Source organism: Camellia sinensis, chromosome 11 (assembly GCF_055761805.1).
Source record: "Camellia sinensis isolate YWXY chromosome 11, ASM5576180v1, whole genome shotgun sequence".
Classification (NCBI taxonomy): Eukaryota; Viridiplantae; Streptophyta; class Magnoliopsida; order Ericales; family Theaceae; genus Camellia; species Camellia sinensis.
The window spans coordinates 19,859,903-19,873,236 of record NC_138971.1 but is presented as its reverse complement, the minus strand read 5'-3'; the positions used below and the strand labels follow the sequence as shown (position 1 = coordinate 19,873,236).

The 13,334-nt window shown below is 36.8% G+C and overlaps 1 protein-coding gene across 2 annotated transcripts; it reads left to right on the top strand.

The window, feature by feature from the left end:
• The first annotated feature begins 684 nt into the window (after positions 1-684).
• LOC114294583 (uncharacterized protein At4g15970) lies at positions 685-12,880 on the top strand. 2 transcript variants are annotated; one of them, XM_082893642.1, is made up of 4 exons: positions 685-1,010; positions 8,317-8,682; positions 11,350-11,831; positions 12,369-12,880. In XM_082893642.1, exons 1-4 carry the CDS (start codon positions 810-812, stop codon positions 12,424-12,426), a joined length of 1,107 nt encoding a protein of 368 aa, XP_082749768.1. In that variant the 5' UTR covers positions 685-809; the 3' UTR covers positions 12,427-12,880. The 2 variants fall into 2 exon arrangements, with proteins under 2 accessions (XP_082749768.1, XP_082749769.1); XM_082893643.1 differs by having other exon boundaries at positions 12,338-12,880.
• Positions 12,881-13,334: the final 454 nt, after the last annotated feature.

Here is a 13,334-nt window from a genome sequence, read left to right as displayed (position 1 = left end):
TATCCGTCCATCTAATTTACCTATTTGTCTATATCGTCACCACTACTACTGCTGTTGTTGGCCATAGCCGCCGACGGATTTTCCAGTGAACTTTTTGACTTGACAACCAACCGACAATGAGGATACAATTGGAAAAAATTATTCAAAATTTTTTTATTTATTATTCTCATCAAATAATTTCATTAAATATGTTTTTATTACTAGATAATATCATACTCTAGACCAAATAACATGACCTTATGAGTCTTAATTTTTTACCAATTATTTTAATTTTTTTTAATGGCCAATTGATAATTTAAAAGTAAAAATTAAAATTATACCTTTCGCAACGTTAAAATAAATTAAGACTTGGTTTGACATCTCTTAAAAAAGTTAAAAAGTTAAAAAGTCACTATCATATTTAACTCACATCATCTTATTTAAGTCATATCACCTTTCTACCATATTACTTCAAACCTAACTCATATTTTATAAAAAGTCAAAAAATACGCTTATTCAGATCATCTCAAACAATCCCTAAATCAGTCACATACTAAGACCCCACATTTTATCTCATTTGTTTACTTATTTATTTTTGAATAGGTAGTTCATAAATAAAAAATAAAAATTTAGAATATTTATTTTGTAGATAAATAGATTACCTTTTAACTTTATTAAATAATTTTTATCAAACAAATTTATAACGGTATCAAATACTGTATGCCTCAAAAATACAAAATCACAAGCAGCTCTTCAAAACCGAGCAAGATCGAACTGCCGTCAAATTTTCCATTCATCCCCTGCGGTCTCCGGCGGCTACTTCCTTCGAAATGCTGCCTGATTCCTCCTCCTCCGCCGCCGCTTTCCTCAGCCGCTGCATTGTCGTCTTTTGCTTCTTCGCCGCCGTCTTTCTCTCCTGCTTCGTCCTCTTCAAAGCCGCCGACTTGGCCGGCCTTCCACTCCCCGACTCCTTCGATCCCCCCTCTCGGTTTCGCTACTTTCTTCCCTCTATCGCCGACAATTCTACAGCTGTGAGTTTAATTTCTCCATTATTGTCGCCTCTGTTTGTCAAATTAGTTGGAAAATGAAGAGAGTCGATTGTGTGATTTCGTTCTATGAGATTTGCGTCTGCGATCATGAAGATAATTTGTGTTTATTTTTGCAGTTTTTAGCAAAATTTGTGTGCATATTGTGAATGTTCGTTTAAAGTTGGTACTGTTTGTGTCATTGTGGTTATTGAAATTTGGATAAATTACATTGTTTACTAAAATTATGGATTGCCCTATGTGATTTTAAAAATTACGTCCCATCCTTTTAGTTTCTAATCACATTTTTAATGATTTGATAAATATATTTTAGTTAGGTAATTTTATTATTTTGTATAGGAGGGTAGTTAGAAATTTTATTGTTTCTGTTAAATAAAAATTCTGACAAATGGTAACTACAGGATCATCTGTAATTTAAGAAAAAGCAAACCGCACTGTATTTGTAATTTACCCTTGAAATTTCTATTTCTGTTTGCGTCTGGCATCTGATACTTGGTTTAATGCCTTTTGGTGTTTTGTTTGTGTTTTTGGTCTCTGTTTGAGGTTGAAAATTGATCATGAGGGAAGAATGCCTTTTTCTTATTTTTATCGTGGAAAATTTTTTGGAGTTTCCATGTTTTTGCATTGAGTTGGTAACTGTTTTGCTATGACTGGTGCATGGATCCTGTTGTGGAATAGTTACATCAATCTGATAAGGATATCAAATGTAAGGAAAAAGATAATAAATAAATCACATAATACTGTGGGACCCACACTTCGAACACCGACACAGGGTGGGGCCTGCTGTGGAACCTACACACTATAGTACCCACTCCATTGGGAGTATCTGTGTTTCCGTTATGTGATTTGTTTTTGTGCATTAAAAGTATTATAAATGTAAATTTGACTTATTTATGTTTAGTTTATTTAAATATTCGTTTAAATCTGAATTGTGTTTTGAAACTTATTGTTAGAATTGATTGGTTATTTCTGATGATCAAAACATCTGAAGTCTGTGATGTTGGGTTGGTAGTAGACTAGTAGTTTAAGTGTCATTGAGTGATTGAGTTCACTACTTGAGAGTTACTCTTCAGCAGGTGATGCATCAGTTTTGTTGCCAAGAAAGGTATATGATATGTTCCGAACCTGTCCACATCAATATTTTTATCTCTTACCTTTAGGCACTAGCCCACTTACAAGACTTGCATGTTCTTCAAGTCAATTTGCATCAAATTTTTATTGTTAATTACACTTAGCACCCCACATTTTCCTTGTAATTTTATTTTGGTCCCTTCACTTTTAATTGTGACAGTTAATCCCTACATTTTAAGTCAAGTTGCAATGTCACCTTCTATTCATCTATCGTTAATAAGGTTGACGGAACTTGTTATGTAAGCTAAATGTGACATTTTTTCATCTTATCAAAGCCCTTACGCTTTCATCAAAATCTCACTTTAGTCTTTGCACCTTCATTAAAATCTCACTTAGATCCTTTCACTTTTAATTTTTGTTGACCTCATTAATGGTAGATAGATGAGGGTGACATCGCAACTTGACTTAAAATGTAAGAGATTGACTATCACAATTAAAAATGAAGGGACCAAAGTGAAATTATAGTGAAAATGTAAAGGTGCTAAGTGTATTGAACCCAAGTTTCATAATGATCCTTGGTCCCTGCTTGATTTGAGCTTGCTAGGATAGGAGTTGAAAGCCATGTGCTTGATTTGCGCCTGCTACGAGCTCAAGCGCATGAGATATCCTAGAAACAGTGCTTGACAGGAAGGAGCTCGAGCGCCTGAGATGTTGGGGCTAGCACTCAACAAGTGCTCAACTTGGGCTTGACCGCCTGATATGTTAGGACTTACGCTTAACATGCGCATGACCTAGGGAGCTTTTATTTCCACACACCACATTATCTTCATTCCCACAATTAATTTTTGAAATTTTTGTTCGAAAGTTAATTTTCAAACGAAACTATTTGGTTTGGAAATCAACTTCTGGACCAATGAACTTTATTTGGAAATAAACTTCCAAATCAAAGATATAACCAAACCAAATAGTTTTGTTTGGAAGTTAATTTTTGTAATGCCTCAACCCTTCACATGTCATCGATATTGTCCGCTTTGGGCCACGCCCGCATGGATTTGTTCTTCCCAGTAGGTCACCCATCCCAGAACTACTCCAGCCTAAGTACGTTTAACTGGGGAGTTTTGCTAAGGAATTCACCACTCAGAAAAAGGCCTCGATGTTATATTAGGGTCCAGGTTTTTACTTTTTATATCACAGGAACTCTCCCTCCATTCCCGATGTGGGATACCGGGACCTTACAATCCACCTCCCTTAGGACTGCACGTCCCCATGCAGTAGCTTGCCAGCTCGCAAGCTCACCCACATACACCGAGTGACGCTAGGGGCCCACACTCGGTACTCCAGAGAGTCGGCTCTGATACCATTTGTAACGCCCCAACCCTTCACATGTCATTGATATTGTCCGCTTTGGGCCACACCAGCACGGATTTGTTCTTCTCAGTGAGTCACCCATTCCAGAACTACTCCAGCCTAAGCACGTTAACTAGGGAGTTCTGCTAAGGATTTCACCACTCGGGAAAAGGCCTCGATGCTATATAAGGCTTCAGGTTTTTACTTTTTATAGCACAGGAACTCCCCATCCATTCCCGATGTGGGACACCGGGACCTTACAATTTTTGAACCAAAAAGATGTGTGCACTGAGAGGAAATCATGTGTGGAAATAGAAGCTCCCCTTGACCAGGGTTCAAGCGTTGTCAGCACACTTCTAGTCAACTTTATGATTTACATGGTTCAAGCGCTGCCAACACTTCCCGAGGCGCAATTCACTTGTTGTCTGAATTATGTGAAAGGGTGGTCGCTGAACAAGCCTTTTTGAAAGTGTGTTTAGTAACCATGATTTGTAATTTATTGATTTTAAAGTAGAAGTACTCTAATATTTGAAATCTAGAGAAAACATGGTTACCAACCACACCTTTTATTAAATGTTGATCAATTTTTCACTATACTTCGAATATAAATAGGAAACTAAAAGATTGGTTGCTAACAACATTATTAAAGACATTTAAAAAAAAATTATGGATTTTCCTAAGTTTAAGGTGGGGTCAAGTCACATTAGGCTCGGGTCAATGCCAAGTTACATTTCTTGTTAGCAATTTGGACATCAATTAGCAATAAAGCTACATTGAAAAAATTCGATAGTTTAGGGAAGAAATTGGGATTTTTTTCCCTTAAAGGACCAAAATAGGAATTGAGGCATAATTTGGAGGAAAACATGAATTGACCTTGTAATCTTGGAAGTTATATATTTTTTTCACTTAATAAGAGGTCATAAGTGTAGCTGTTTGTATTTGACATATCCCTGTAGATGGTAGGAGGTGTGTTGTCTGAGGAGCTTGCTTTGGGAAGATGAAAAACATTGTTATGGCCTGGGATCACTCAAGGTTAGAGCCAAGGACAGTCTTAGGGGGGAGAGAGAGAAAGAGAGGGTGGTTTTAGGGAGCATACCGTGACGGAGAGCAAGGTGGTGAAGTTGTGTTGCGTGTCTTTTGCATGCATGGGAGGAGCCATCTGAGTTGAGAAACGTGGCTCAATCCCCTTGGCTAGGAAAACCAAACCAAACCAAACCAAGCCTTAAGTCCCATCAAATGGGGTCGGCTACATGAATCCTTCTTCTCCACACGGCCCTATCAAAGGCCATTTCATTAGTCAAATTAAATAGATTCATTTCTCTATTTAAAACACTAGTCAACGTTAATCTAGGCCTACCCCGTCCCCTAACACTTCCATCTACCGTTACAGCATCGCATCTCTTTACAACTGCCTCTGTTGGTCTCCGTTAAATATGACCAAACCATCTCAAATGATTCTCTTTCAACTTATCTTCTATCGGTGCTACTCCTACCCATTCCCGAATGCACTCATTCCTAATCCTGTCTTGTCTAGTCTTACCACACATCCACCTTAGCATCCTCATCTCAGCCACATTCATCTTATCTACATGTTGTTTCTTAGTGGCCCAACACTCTGTCCCATACAACATAGCTGGTCTAATAGCCGTTTTATAAAACTTACCTTTTAGTTTAATGGGTATTCATTTATCGCACAATACCCCAGACGCACTTCTCTACTTACACCATCCCGCTTTAATCCTATGGGCCACATCTGCATCAATCTCTCCTGCTGTTGTGATAATCGACCCTAAATAACGAAAATGTTCACTCTTAGGCAATTCTTGGTTCTCAATCTTCACTTCTCCTCTGCTTTCATTGTTACTGTTACTAAATTTACACTCCATGTATTCTGTCTTAGTTCTGCTTATCCGGAATCCTTTAGATTCAAGAGCTTTTCTCCAAATCTCTAATTTTATGTTAATTCTTTCTCTAGTCTCATCCACTAGCACAATATCGTCTGCAAAAAGCATGCACCATGGCACGTCATCTTGAATATTTATCGTCAACTCGTCCATAACTAAAGCAAAAAGATAAGGACTTAAGGTAGATCCTTGGTGTAACCCTACAGTGATAGGAAATTCATTTGTCTCTCCAACTGGCAATCTAATAGTGGTCACCACCCCTTCATACATGTCCCTAATCACGTTAATGTAACCTTTTATCACCCCTTTCTTCTCTAACACCAACCATATTATATCCCGGGGCACTCTGTCATATGCTTTCTCAAGGTCGATAAACACCATATGAATGTCTCTTTTCTTTTCTTTATACTTTTCTATTACTCTCCTCAAAAGATAGATCGCTTCCATTGTTGACCTACCAGGCATAAACCCAAATTGATTATCTGACACCTCTGTTATATCTTGTAATCGGCGTTCCATCACCCTCTCCCACACTTTCATTATATGACACATTAGCTTGATTCCTCTATAGTTGTTACAATTCTGGACATCACCTTTATTCTTATAGATTGGCACTAAAATACTCTTCCTCCACTCATCTGGCATGTTCCTAGTCAACAAAATTTTGCTAAACAACCTAGTCAACCAACCAACTCCCTTTTTACCCAAACACTTCCAAGCTTCAATAGGGATATCATCGGATCCTAAAGCCTTATTTGATTTCATCTTCTTAAGTGCAATTTCCACTTCAAAGTTCCTAATCCTGCGATAGAACCTATAGTCTTGGTTTATTGTATCACTAGCTATTTCTTCCCTTGTTGTCGTACCTCTATGTTCCTCATTTAATAGTTTCTCAAAATAATTCTTCTATCTTTCCTTAATCTCATCATCCTTCACCAATACCTTAGAATTCTCACTCTTGATGCACTTTACATGATTAAAATCTCTTGTTTTCCTCTCCCGTATCTTAGCAAGTTTGTATACCCTCTTCTCTCCCTCCTTACTATCTAGTCTAGTGTATAGGTCATTATATACTTTCAACTTGGTCTCTCTCACTACTTTCTTGACCTCCTTATTAGCCAATCTATAGCTCTTAAGGTTTTCCTCAGTTCTATCATTCTGCCACTTTTTAAAGCACTCTTTTTTTGCCTTAACTACCGCTTGAACCTCTTCCCTCCACCACCAAGTTTCCCTAGAGCTAGATCCCGTTCCTTTTGACTCTCCAAGCACTTCCCTTGAGATTCTCCTCATACAATTGGCCATCGAGTTCCACATAGTGTTAACATCACCTTCTAAGTCCCAAGTCCCCTTGGCTAGGAAAAATGAAGGGAAAATTGGTTGGGGTAGTGTCATACGAGGATAAACAGTAGGATAAATTCTTTTCTAGGTACGTCAAAATAACTCAAAGGTAGGTGTGGTATGCCCAGCAAGGAATTATCTGTCTTGGTTAAGGCCGCTTCTCTCTCTAATACTGGTCCAAGCATGCTTCGCCTTGAGAGGAGTGGATGGTGAGTGCCTGAACAACTCTTGAACTCTAGCTTCTAGTCCACAAGTCCTCTGGTGGTCCCGAGTGAGGTTTCTAGGAACTACTCTCAGCCTAGGTAACACAAAGGGCCTGCCTTCATACTTCAGAATTGAGGGCCTCATTTGGAGGGGCTATTGGTGAGCCAAGCAACCGAATGAGCTCAATGTGGCAATATGCCCAACCACAGGCTGCCTTGGCAAGTGTGAACATGACGATGATGTAATTGGTGCATATGTTACCTTGTGTGTTCAACATGTGGTAAATGAAGCTTGTAGGAGAAGTCACCAGAGGTTGTGAGGATGATGTGACACTGACACATGTAGGGGCTGGACTCATGTACCTACTATTACTAATATTTGTCCAATCTCATTGTTCCATTACATTAAAATCTTGGTAACATGGACTTGAAAATTTGTGAACATGTTGGATACTTGACTTTTAAGTGTGAGATATGTGTTATGCCTAGTTGGACAAGCACTCAACAAGTATGTGCAAGTACTCTTGATTACTATATAACCATGCATTTAATACATAAAATGATTAATTTTAGTTTGTAAATGTGAATTTACCATTGAGAAAGTAAAAGAAGTATTTAAGAAATATGAAATCCAGCTGTGTTGTCTTGGACATGAGAATTAGATGAAATTTGAGACTTGGATACACAGATGAGTCTATGTAACACAGATAAAATGTTCTTGTTTTATCAGTACTAGTTGGATGATACATTATTTTGAAATATAGTACTCAATCAGATTTTGAGCTGATTTTTGAAATAAAGTTAGTCTTCTAGTAGTTTCTTACAATTTGCCCTCCTCTTTTTTTTTCCCCCTGCTCTCTACCTACTTTGTTTAGATTCTTAAGATTTCTAGCACTGAACTGTTTTTGTCTTTCTTGTTCTTTTTCTTCTTTTAAGTGACTGTAGCATCTTGAATTTGTGTCTGTTAACAATTTCTATGAGATTTTTTAGATCATAACATCGTTAAGTTCCACAAACGTGGTAGTGGATTGGTAATGCTCTTATTCTTTATGTGGAATTATGAGAATGATCCGAACTGGATAATTATTATTTTTTAAATTTATTTGTTTATGTTTTTAAGTCTAATACATTTATTCCTTCAGATCAATGTATATATTACTTGTTAGACAATTTTTGTGTTAGTTTGAACAATTAGCATACCCTTTTGTATAGAGACTGCGATCAACAATGCTTGTGTGGTTTTCTCCTTGTCATTCTAATGAAATGTAGTAATTATCATGTGTGTAGACCTGGTGATAAATCATATAATATTAGGTAGTACATTATTCTCTTTATATCATGATTTTATACTTTTATATGTTTGATTTAGTGTTGCATAATGTTTTGCATGACTTCTCCTTTTGCATTGAATTTTCTTAACAATCGTAGGGTAGTGATGAGTACAATCTTGAAAGAGTGTTAAAGAATGCTGCCATGAGAGATGGAACAGTTATTTTAACAACTTTAAATGAAGCTTGGGCAGCTCCAAATTCAATCTTAGATCTCTTTCTTGAGAGCTTTAGAATTGGAGATGGCACCCGTAGACTTCTGAATCATTTAGTGATTATTACCTTGGATGAGAGAGCATTTTCTCGTTGTGTGGCTGTACACGACCATTGCTTTTCTCTAATCACTGAAGGGATCGACTTCTCTCGGGAGGCATATTTTATGACCCCTGAGTACTTGAGGATGATGTGGAGAAGGATTGATTTCCTGCGGTCTGTTCTTGAAATGGGATACAACTTTGTTTTCACGGTACTCTCTCTCTCTCTCTCTCTCTCTCTCTCTCTCTGGTTCAAACACTTATTTATCAGTTCAAAAAAAAAAAAAAAAACCACTTATTTATCTTCTTCAGCTTGAGAAAACAAGTTGGAGGTTCTTATTTTTCCATTTCCTCTTTGTTCAATTTTTGTATGAGAAGCTGTGCTTTTCTACACTTATGTTCCTGTTATATTTAGATCACTTCTAAGTTGACCAGCATCAGTTCATATTATTGATCAACATTTGAAGAAGTAATATTTTATTAACCCTGATTGGTGCATTAAGGAAACATACATATGGTAGTCTTCTCTGTGAATTTTTTGATGTTTTGTTTTATTTCTTGTGCCAAATCACCTCTGCACCACATTTTGCTTTGTTAAGAAGAAGCGTAACAAAGTTGTATGTGGTAATTTGTTGTGCATGGAAGCTTAATCATCTCGGATCATATTTATGATGTTTGGTTATGATTCTTTTTGCTGTCATTTGTGAGTTTATACGGAAAATGATTCACATAAATTTTATGCTGCTGTTGGATTGATACACATTATATATGGACTCACTATTATTTAAAGACACCTCGAGTCATTTTTTATATTTTACTTGGAAAAAGAAATGCAAAAAAAGGAGGATATGAGATTAGAAAGTAAAAGTAAATAATCAAAAATGAATTTATGGAGTAGTGTGGAGAAATGGGAAGAATTGTTTGATGAATAACAATGAAAGGAAGCAAAGGAAAAATTTGAGTCAGGGACACTTCAAAGCTAAAGTTCATTGCTTATGTTGATTTTTCTGTATACTATAGTGATCAGTTATAATTTGACTAATAACTACGTGAGTATTCTGTGTGTGTTTTATTTTTTTAGGTGAAATAGTTGGCATGTTGATGGGGATCAAAGAGGATGAATTTGGATGTGTTTTAGGGACAAGAGTGGTCAGTCCAATTGAGTCTATTTTGGAATCACATAGGAATTTTATTACATTTTAGTATTTTACTTCTTGTTCTAAGGCAGTATGGCTATCCATTAAAACCACAGATGGTCAAGGTCATGGTTATGCTTGCAGATAGATAGAGTGAAGGGGAAACAAAGGTATTATCAAATGCTTTCAAATTTCAATTATGCCAAAAATATCTGTTAACGATCATACACAAACCAGATATATAGGCATGTCCAAAGAAATGAAAAAGTAAAATAAAAGAAGTAGAATCCTAAATATATTGAAATTCCTAAAGAGACTCTATTCAGCTGATGCTTCTTGCGCCTAAAATATGTTCAAATTTCTCTTTGCTCTCCATCACATGGAGTTAAATTTTCAGCTTCATTATGTTAATAACAAGCAATTTTGGACATTGTTCGACTGGTTCCTACAAGAAATGTGTTGTCCAATAAGTGATTACTAAGCAGTAGCTTGCCCTGGTCCTTTTACACCATTAAGCTTTATAGGCTTCTTTTGTGGATGAACCTGTCTGATATACCTTAACTAAGAGAAACAGAGGACCTAATGAAAAGCTTGCTCATTTATTAAATTTTTTTCTTCTTTACGCTGTTGCTCTGATCACTGTTCCTTTCATGCAATGTTTTCTGTCAAAAACCGGCATGTTCTTAATGATATCCAGAATAAAATCTATGCCTAAAGTCATTGTTCTGTAACACAAAATGATGCTCAATTGTCATTTCATAGAAAGTAGAGTTGTTGCAGACTATCATTTGCCTATGTGATATGTGGCATTTGATTGTCTCAAATTAATTCAATGCTTCACACTTTCAGCTGTGCAAATGGTCTTTAAAGTAGCCTGAATGGTGATCTGCGTCATAGGTTTATCATTAATGTGCTTCTTGGTCCCACCTTTTTGATATTGTAGCTGTTGTAGTGTAGCCACATAGGATATTGCTTTTAGAAATGTTGAAAAGGTTAATTTGTATGTAAATCATTAATGCTTGGCACTTCCACCTTTTCATCATAGTTAACATAAGCTGCTTCATTCTGAGTTTCTGTGGTTCAATTGTTTTGGTTTTCGTTGCCTTATCTGTCATTTCCCACTAACCTCTGTCTCCCTTCAAGGGGGGCTTCACAATGCTAGAAGTTGTAGAAAGAATGCTCGATAGATAGGCAATAGCTCCTAGAGTACAACCAGTTATGGCCAATCAGGGGGGCAAAATGATTCTCTCTTTTTCTTTTAATTTATTTTTATTTTTATTTTTATTTTTATTTTTTTTTTGTCAGTTAAAGGTACCTGGCGTTCAGTAACTTTCCATTGTCATTTGGTGATTTTTGACTCGCTGTCTGTAACCTCATCTGTGCTTATTTTGTGTCATAAGACATTCTTGGAAGGATTGGTATTTACTGATGCAGCATTAGTATCCACTGACCAGGTGTGTGAACAAAACATGCATTTTGATTGGTCCAAAATTGTGGAGCCCACAAGTTTAGGTGGGGTCAATACACTTTAAATATGGAACTTATAGTTTTGGACCAATTAGATAGTGTGTATTGTTCGAACACACTGTCACTGTGCAAACAAATTCATTTTCATATCCAACGTATGTAAGCTTTAGCATGTTGACTTTCCATGCTTAACATTATCTTTATCCAATCAAGTCAGCCATTTTGAAAATTTTTCTTCATATTTTCAACATCTTTTGGTTGGTTTTCCTCCCCCAGGATGCTGATATCATGTGGTTTAGGGACCCATTTCCCCGGTTTTATTTGGATGCAGATTTTCAAATTGCATGCGATCATTTCATGGGAAGCTCTTACGATCTGGAGAACAGGCCAAATGGAGGATTTAACTTTGTCAGGTCCAATAACCGGTCAATAGAGTTTTACAAGTTCTGGTACTCCTCACGAGAAGTATATCCAGAATCCCATGACCAGGATGTCCTTAATATTATCAAATTTGATGCTTTTGTCTTAGATATTGATCTGAAGATGAGATTCTTGAATACTGCCAACTTTGGCGGATTTTGTGAACCAAGCAAAGATTTGAATCGAGTTTGCACAATGCATGCAAATTGTTGTTTTGGTCTGGTCAACAAGCTTCATGATCTTAGAGTCATGCTCGAGGATTGGAAACAATATATGTCTTTGCCACCAAGCTTGAAGAGATCATCCTTATCATTCTGGAGGGTTCCTCAGAACTGCAGGTACGTCATTTGCTTTTTGTAGTGTAGCTGTCTAATTTGAGCAATGAGCATGCGGTGGTTCTAGCACCCAATTTTTTTTCTATGGATCCTCACCCTTTCATATTTTTTTATCCATAATTTTACCATAACATGAAATTCCAATTTTATCCCCATCCCTAACCTATTCTAACCCAAACCCTAACCTTAACCCCCCACCCCACCCCACCCCAGCCTCCCTCCTGACCCCTCCCCGCATGGGCCACCCTCCCCAGCCCCTAACTACCCTCATCTGCCCCTCTCCATCACCCCTGCCCCTCCCCAGCCTCTCCATGCCAGAAGAAGTAGGGATATAGTTAAGATTAAGGTGGGTGTTCAAAGAAAAAATGGGGAGTAACTTAGGTGGGTGGGAGTCTAAAGAAGTGGGGAATCCAAAGAGAAAAGGTGGAGGTATTTAGCAGCACTTGTAATCAATATATATATGCATATCATTTGTTACTGTTCCATATATTTTTTTTTATGTCTAACAGGGTCATGTTTTAATGGCTTACTTTCTTCCAGTCTTGATTCTATCCACCATTCACCTCAGAATAATGTTGAACAACTGAAGGAAGAATAAATCCAACATTCTTTTCCCATTTAAATTGCATATGTACAGAAAGTCTCCAGTTTCAATACATTTCAATAATTTTGCTTAGATAATTGCTTGTTGACATGGGTTGCCTAGTTCCACTGTATACATCTTATCCTCTCCAAATCCCGCTTTCATGAGAGCTTCATGCACCCACAAAATGTATTGTGACGTGAAATCATTTAAATGTGGGAGATTATGTAAGACTTTGTTTAGATTAAGAATTTGACTAAGAATTTGTTGAGGGAAATGAAATGAAAAGAGATGAGTGTAAAAAAATTAGATTATATTTCATTCATTTTTTACTTCATTTTTCTTTTCACCTACAAATTGTACTCAAATCATTGATTCAAACACAACCTAGTTAAAAGAGCTTTGTTGATGACAACTGCATATGAGCTTTTTATTTTTCTGAACTTGGATATTTTGTGATGCTTTGTCAGTTGTATTTGTTCAAATGGTCTGTTGAACACAAATATTTAGCATAACCCATCAAAGCAACAGTGAACACCTCCAAGCAACACAAGTTTAGAAGAACACAACCACCAAAAATTTTAAAAAAAATAGGGTAAATTACACTGACACCCTCTGGAATTTGAGTTTAATACAGATTCTTCCTCCAACTTTCATAAATTACATTGCACTCCCTGTTAGAATTTGCCTTTTAACTAAGTTAACAGAAAATGTAAAATTACCTTGTTACCCTTATAATTTAAAACAAAATTACAGAATTAGTCTCAACACCTCCCCCTACTACAGATTCCCTCTTACACTATAACTCTCACCACCAGTTGATTTTGAGAAGTTCACACCTCTGCCCTATCTGTATCACTTCCACCAAATCAACACCCAAATCCCAATAATGCTACCATGCTCGTCTCCACCAAATCCATCAA